General features: G+C 47.2%; 1 protein-coding gene across 1 annotated transcript in view; it reads left to right on the top strand.

Annotated features, from left to right (window-relative positions):
- The first annotated feature begins 6,850 nt into the window (after positions 1-6,850).
- Positions 6,851-7,945, top strand: part of SOWAHA (sosondowah ankyrin repeat domain family member A) — a 2,314-nt gene continuing 1,219 nt past the window's right edge. Inside the window, exons 1-2 of the mRNA XM_010579186.1 lie at positions 6,851-6,932; positions 7,487-7,518. Of these exons, the coding sequence (XP_010577488.1) occupies positions 6,851-6,932; positions 7,487-7,518 (114 nt within the window). The remainder of the gene's footprint in view (positions 6,933-7,486; positions 7,519-7,945) is intronic.

Genomic DNA, 7,945 nt, shown 5'->3' with positions numbered 1-7,945 from the left:
GGCGGTTTGGGGATGAGCCCACGGGGCTGACGGCGTTCCGCGGGCAGGGGAGGGCTGCGAGGCGGCCACGCAGCATCACCCTCGGCACGGGAAAGGTTCGCGTTTGCGTGGGACCCGTAGAAGCGGCGGGGGGGGGGGGGTCCTCTGCGGGATTCGGAGGGGGCACGCAGCCACGGGGAGACCCGTTTCCCCGTCTGTAGCGTTCCCCGTTTCTGGAAGGTCGGTGGATACCACAGGGCAGCAGTGCCTCTGTCACCCACGGGAGTTACACCGCGGTTGCAGCGCCGTGGGGGTTTGAGCCGGGGGTGCCGAGAGCTCGTGGCCGTTACGCTGCCCGCGTTTACCGAAAAGTTAAAGCACGCAACGGAGGACCGTCGAAGTCCTTCATCACTCCTTCCCACGCAAAGCACAAAGCCAGTCCCGTCACCAGCACCCTCGCTCTTTGCAACCCACAGACACCAGTATTTCACCAGCTGCTCGCACAGAGCAAAGTTTCTCTTGCTTTCTGGTGCCCTCTGCTGCAGTGCACCTATCAAGGACAGCTTACCAGAGCCACATGTTCTCTCTAGACCAGACCTACACCCCCAATCTGCCTGCTGCCCTGGTTTTGTCTTGGGCTTTCCCCAGCCTTTCTATCAGCCGCTGTGTCCTCGTCTTTTCTGCTCATCCTCTCTCTTGGAGCAACGTATACTTCCCGTTGGAGAGCTGAGTTTGGGCAAAGAGATCAAATACTTCTCCCCCGTGACACTGACTCTATGTGGGGAAAGGACTGCTGAGGGTCGTTTTGAACCCCCCGAGAAGGGCAAGCCCTCTTGCAACTCACTACACGAGTCAGAAAAGCTACTGTCTGCGCACAAGGGCAGCAGTTACCACCCAATTCCTGAGGGCACAGCAGAAATTCCCCCGGCAGCTTTGGACACACACACTCGGCCCTCCGTCTCTCCTTGCTGTTGAACACACATCTGCTCAGCTGAGCTGCTCCTCAAATACCATCCTCAGGGCTGCTTCTCCCTGCGCGCACCAGCTATAGGGAGCGTTAAGGAATCAAGATAACTTTGAGCATGGCCTGAGGCTTGATACTCTGATCCTCTCCCCAGGCAGGGCCAGAACCTGCTGTCCCATCTTCGTTGTTGTTGCCGGTGAGGATTGTCCTTCAAGAACCAGTTCGTGGCCTGAATTTCCCTAAATTATGCTAGATGTGGAATGCTAATCTCGCTGCGCAATGTAACCACCTCCCAGGGAATAGACAGGGGAGAGCTTACCTGGAGTGGCTGTGTCCAGCAGCCCCTTCCCGGTCTACTCAGGTGCTCCTAGATCACCTGCAGCACAGGCTCCAGCATCCTGCACAAAGTAGGGCCATAAATAGAGTCACTACCCAATTATGATACAGCTAAAGCTCCAAGCCCCACCCCAATTACTAGGAAAGAGCGAGCAACTGTGCTTAGGCCCTGTTTCCAGTTATTTTTCAAAAGGTTTGCCAAATTTCAACTTTGTGGCAAGATAAGAAAAAGGAAAGATACCCAATATCCCAGTTCCTTTCATTCATCGCCCACAAAAGCACAGTCCCTGGAGTGCCCTAAAGCAGGACTGAAGTATTCAAAGACAACCAAACCTCAGCAACAAAATGAAAACAGAAGTTGTGTTTCATTACGCTACTCGAAGAGCTGCACACCATATTAACGTCTATCTTCTCCCTTACCCACTATTTGTGATCTTAACAAAGGTCTCTTGCTCCCACGGCAATATAAATAAATGAGACCACGCTGTGCTGGTGGGCACTGAGTTGCTGTGTTACAGCAGGCGTGCAAGATCATATGTTACATCTCCACATCTTTGATTCTACCCCAAGACTCCTTGGGATCCACCCGCATTGCGTTGCAGGAGCTCTGGGAAGCACTACTCATCCCAGAAGGGTGCTTATGTTGGAGAAATAGAACACGATATGAAAATTAGATGTACATAATTGAAGGGAGGGGGCAAGAGTTATAAAATGCAAGTGCTTAGAGGGATCAGAGATTAGGAAGAAGGTTGTGTTCTCCCTTTAAGCTATTTCAAGGCATTTTCTGAGAAGGTGTCATCCAAGTGATCTGCTTTTTGAAATACGACAATCTAGTGCAGGTCAGAAGAGCTGGTTTTTTGTCCTTCCCGAGTGGACTGCTATAACCCAATTAATTCTGCTAATCCATATATTAGTTCTGGCTAAAGATGGGTTGCAAAAATGTTGTATTTCTCTAAAAAGGCCATTGCTGAACACCATCTGTTAATTTATTTTCTTGGGTCACGAAAAATGACAAAAAAAAACCCAGCCTTTTTCCTGTCACAGCCACAGCTCTTCGTTAATGCTGCCTTGTGCTAGAGCTGCCAGGGATACCAAAGCTGGCCTGCTGGTCTTTGGCATCTGAAGCCGAGTCCCTGTCTACCCGCAGAGGTGGTATAAGCTTGCTGAACCTTTTGTTCATTTGTCCCTTGCGAGTGAGATGTTCATGCAGACCAGACACTCACTTTGCCATCTTATTTCTTTGGCCGATTCCCAGAGGTTCTCCAGTTCTCCCTGGGTCCTTCAGCAAAACCAGGGAAGCTAAAATCTGGTATTTCTAGTGTACAGATGCAAGTAGCATAGTTGATATAGAAGCAGAGTTAACCTTCCAGGCCTTCTTTACAGATCAGAAAGAAGCAAAAATAAATGGATTAAAATGTTTAAAAGTTACCTTTTTTTTTTTTTTTTCTGTACAGGCAAGCTTGGGAGTCCTGATTTAAGGCAACATAAAATTCTTGCTTAACACACCCTTAAATGCCATTATGCCAGGTACTTTGGGAGAAATGATTGATTTAGATTCATTAAGAGCTCTTTTACCTGCCAATAAAGTGCAGAATGTAACAACACAAGGCTCACAAACGCTGATTCTCAGACAGCTACTGGCTTCTGTGAGCTGCAGCTCAGATGCAAAGATTCACAGCATAAAGGAAATTCTGAGACATTGCAACACATCAAGGGACAACACTGCTGTCACCTGGCTCTCTGAGCTGTGCTGCTGAGAGGTTCTGCAGCCCGAGTCTTCTCTGCCTTTGTCCATCAGCACTGCCACCAGCATGGGGCAGATCTCTGTGACAGGAGAACACTGTGTAAAAGCTCGCAGTTATTTTTAAACACCTTGTTATTTCAAAAAGAACACTATTTCTAATGCCAATTCAAGAGAAACCCTGCTAATTTCAAAAGCTTCAGATGCATAAAAACTGCTTCAAGAGAAGAGAATTTAATTTGGTGGCTCCTTTAGCTGCTAAGGCATCGGTTGTTATGCAAATTATCCCTAATGGCTCAGGAATTAAATGTACATTACAGTGCTGGATGCTCCTGCAAGGATTTTTAAACTCTGTGGAATATTTGTACCTGCTAAATCCACAGTGAATTTAGGATGAGCTGTGAATTTTCTGCAGGTGAAGAGCTGGGGCAGAGAATACAAAGGACTGGAGAGGCACGAATGTGTCCCTGGAACCTCTCTGTCCTGGAGAGAAGAAGGAAAATGCCCCTCGCTGCGTGGACGGTGGCATTGCAGTAGCACAGTTCTGATGGTGGGGAGATCAGCAGGAGTTGTTTTACTTCTTCACGTTGTGACCCTAGGTACAGGCAATGAAAGTGGAGAGAAATAAATGTGATCACAGCCCTGTTTACTTCACACGCAGCTACAGTGAGCGAGCCATCATCCTACCTGCCACATGAATACAGCAGCAAGACCAAGGCCTTTGGAAGATGGCTGCATCTTTCAGAAGATCCTTGATCTTCAAATCCAGGTGGTGCAGATAAACAGAACCCCTTCACGTTTTTCAACACAGGCCAGAGGAATCAGCTTATTGGAAACTATTCATTTCTCGCAATGTGTCCTCCTGGGGATTATTAGAAACCAAATGGTTTCATAGCTACTCTTTTAGCAGCACTACCAGCAAGCACCTTATTAAACTTTCATTGGTTATACTGACAATATATGGGACTTACAAGGCTTTTCGACAGAAGTGCTATCCTTCTAAGCTGAAAGTCAATAGGAGCTGTAGGTCCATTTCCCCTATGCACACTGAGTGGTCCTGGTGAATCTAAGTGGGATGGCTGGAAACAGACTCCAAATTTCCCTGCCTTTTAATGTTAAAAGGTAGTATTACCACACTGTACCTCATGCCAGGTTTGCATTATCCTGCTAGAATCCCACCAAGTTCGCAGGCACCATCTGAAAACCAGAGGATGTTTGGGATGGGTCCTTGCATCATCTGTGTGGAACAAGCAATTTTAATAAATCATACTCTGAGATATATGGAAAGCTGCATTTGAATGGTTTCTGTTGAGAAACACCGTCCAAAGTGGTTACTGAAGTCCTTGAATTACAGCTGAACCTTGCTCATTTATGAGAAAATGCCTTTTATCTGCAAATAATCTCCCCTCCACCCCATCCCCCCATCCCTTCACAGACTTTTGCTCAATTGTTTATCTATGGAAGGTTACTGCATTTCTCCATGGAACAAAGGAAGAGCTATTTTCCTTCACAATGCATGCTCTTTGTTTCACATGAAAATACCAACAAGGAAAGTGGAAAATCATGGGCTTTGTCATCCTATTTATTCTGGGAGCCCTGTTTTCATTTCGGAGGAAAATAAGTTTTGCTTGAGGTACAAATCCCATCCATAGTCAATAGCACCTAAGCTTCACCTTTCTGCAAAGCAGCAGCATCCTGTCCGACTGAGACTATCCCCCATATTCCCTTTGTCTTCCTCTGTTGCTTCCAACCTGGCACCTCCCTTTCCCTGTGGCTCTGAGAATATCATGCGGGAAGGAGCAGGACCTGGGATACCATCTCCTTCAGTTTTGAAGTGTCAGTAGAAACTTCTTTGCTCTGACTAGATTATTTGCTTGATTTCCTGGGTTTGTGTGGTATGAATAATTACAGTCATATAACCTTTACTTTCCTCCCCTGAGGGGGTGGGAAAAGGCCCCAGGCTCACTGTGCGCTGTACTACACTGTAATGTCGATAGTTTGGGAAAGTTGGTCACGGGAAAGGTAACTCTCCTCAGTCACACAGTTATTAATAGAGGCCAGCTTTATGACGTAGAACTAGCAAACTGCAATATTTGTGTTTAAAAAAAGTAGTAGTAAATTCATTTAATCATGGGTTTCTGTACGTTGTTTTTGTCCCAGCCAGTAAATTAAAAATATCAAGACAGTTGGCTTGAAATCTCCTACAAAGCAGCCCACAGTATTCTGTAAATAGCCCCACAAAAAATACTTGCTTTGTAGGTTTTTGGTGACACAGAAAAAGAGGCAAAACTTCTCATGCTTTTTAAGGCTGGAAATTTCAGATGACTGATGAGCATAACACCCATAATGCTCCAGGGTTTTTAGTATCTATATTAATAAAATTCATTCAGACACCTTAACTTCTGGTGCACAATCTGATCAGAATATGACCAGCGCTCAGTAAACTAAGAGGAGCTCACTGGGATCTAGTCTCTTGGTACCTGGCACTTAGCCTGGAAGGTGGGAAACCAAAAGGCATCAACAGATAAAGGGAAAGGTTGGCAAACACGATGCACCCCATGCTGTGGTCTGGAAATGGTACGGAGGATTAGCCAGAAGTGTTGTTTCCTTCTTAATTACAGAAAGTATAGGACGAACCTAACACCCACTGACAGACAGACTGCGAAAAGGAGCACAACCACACAGCACAGGTTGCCCGCAAAGGATGAAGCGAGCGCAGGTGGGACAGGCGGTTGGATGCATCACTGGAAAATTACCTGGGGAAAGAGCTCCTTGCGTCAGGCAGTTAAACGAGAGCAACAAGTTCCTGCTTGGCATGGCACGAGGCGCACTTGTAGACATCCTCTCCCCTCTTCTATGACCTCCTGGGGATGTGCCCTCCCGCTCTGCGGCCACGAGGAATGCCAGGACCTGCAGTGGGGAATGGTCTTAGTAACACCCCTCCTTTGGGACCCCGACCCAACGCAAGCCCCCAGAGAGGTGATGGGACCTCAACAACCCATGGATTGCCCCTCGGGTGCTGAGCAGTGAGACTTCCTGGGGGCCTGGTACACGGAGATCCCTCTGCAGGAGAGGTGCCATGCTAGGGATAAAACGGGTGGGATCTGAGGGCACCCTCGCAGGTCTCAGAGGATACTTGGGTGCAGAAGGCTGATGCCTGTGCAGGCAGGGACGGAGCGCGGCACCTCTCTGCAAGCACCCACAGAAAGACCCTCAGCGTAGCAGCGAGCCTGAGGACATACCCTGCCGCGCGTGAACCAATTCAAGCAGTAGGAACAACTTCTCCCTTAACATTTGTAACATAAGAAAATGTTTTTTAAAAGAGCCTGTTCTTCTGAATTATTTTCCCTCCTCCTCTCGCTCATTTGCAGATATGAATAATCCTAGGGTATAGTTGAAAGTTTGCAGTGCAAACATCACAGACTGCTGAGATTTTCTTATGCCCGCAATGGATTCTAGTAAGGAAAAGAAATCAACAGTGAAAGCAAGGCATAGCAATTAATGTTTGGATGCATGCTCATTATTAGCTCTCTACAGCAAGCCAGGCAGAACTGTGGCGATGCCATAAGCTAGAAAGCATTGCTAAAACAGTAGAACACTAGACGCAAGTAGCTGCCTCAGCAGAGGGCGAGGTTGCTGTGTATGCCATGTAAAAAGGCAGTAATAAGAGGTGTGCGGTTCACGTAGAAATACTGAATTGCTACAAGCAGCACGAAGATTACACGCTATTATGTGAAAGAAGGTTAGAGCAGCAAAATGATTTTGAGGAACTGGCTCAGCGCCAGCTTGTTAGCAAGAGATAAAATAGCTTTTCAGAGATTTGCACAAAGATGGAGAGAGAGAAGGGGAAAGACTGCCAAAGGAAGCCTCTGAGCAATCAGTGGGAAGAGGCTCTTCCACCACCAGTAAAAGGTATGAAGAGGCAGAAGGGAGGTCAGCATCAACGAGAAGGGAGAGAGATGCACTGCATGGGGATCAACACACCTCAAACTGCCTTCAAAATGGAGACTTTGGCATAGGCTGATTCTCCATTTTATTCAAGTTTTAAGACAGTGAAAACAAAACCGAATCTATTTTCTGAGCCATCCTTGTACAGACAGTTACTTTTATCTGTCTTCATACCACACTGACTGTTCATTCTGTGTTCAGCCTCTCTTGCTGTTTTCCTAGACAAACCGTTCAGTCATTCAGGAATCAATTTCGTGATCTTAATTGCAACACTCTGTGGAGGAGAAAACAAGTTTGCAGGCTGAACGTCATCCCTCCAGGAGGTCTTCAGTCCCACTCCTTCACCTGGGGAAAGGCATTTGTCTGGGATTTTTTTTTTTCCCCAGTGGAATAGAGAACAGTAATGTAAAATGCTTAAGCAGAAGTAATTGGTATGGCAGCACAGACAGCTTCTCTCTTTATAAAAAGAGCTCTCTCTTCTCCAGGTGTACATGAATAGATTGGGGCATGTTGTAAAGATTTCATCGTTTATACGGATACAGTTGTACACGTATGTACATTGCAGATGCAATACAGATAAAAGGCACACAGAGAATAGGTACGATGCTATACAGAGCATCGCATCGAGTTGAATATATTGCAAAAGAATGACCCGTCCATCTTTCTTCCGACTTATTTCGGGGCGCGCGGCTCTAACCCAGAAGGATCGCAGGTGCCGCAGAACACCAGAGGCTTCTCGGAGAAGGGAGCCCTGCCTTTGCAGAGACCTACAGCTGCAGGCGCTCAGTTCCTACTGAAACAAACAAAAACAACCGCTTCAGGGAGTTGGAAGAGGAGTAAATCAACCAAGCGTTCGCCCCTGCCTGAGGGGTCTCCGAGGAGCCGACACACCGCTGACCTTACCGACCCGCGTCTCCTCAGTTCCCTGAGGGAGACATTTAAGCGCAGACGAACGACAACGGCACCGCGTCGGGCCG

Source organism: Haliaeetus leucocephalus, unplaced genomic scaffold (assembly GCF_000737465.1).
Source record: "Haliaeetus leucocephalus isolate CR32 unplaced genomic scaffold, Haliaeetus_leucocephalus-4.0 Scaffold656, whole genome shotgun sequence".
In the NCBI taxonomy this organism is placed as follows: domain Eukaryota; kingdom Metazoa; phylum Chordata; class Aves; order Accipitriformes; family Accipitridae; genus Haliaeetus; species Haliaeetus leucocephalus.
The sequence above is the reverse complement of the archived record's forward strand: the minus strand, read 5'-3'. Positions and strand labels throughout refer to the sequence as shown.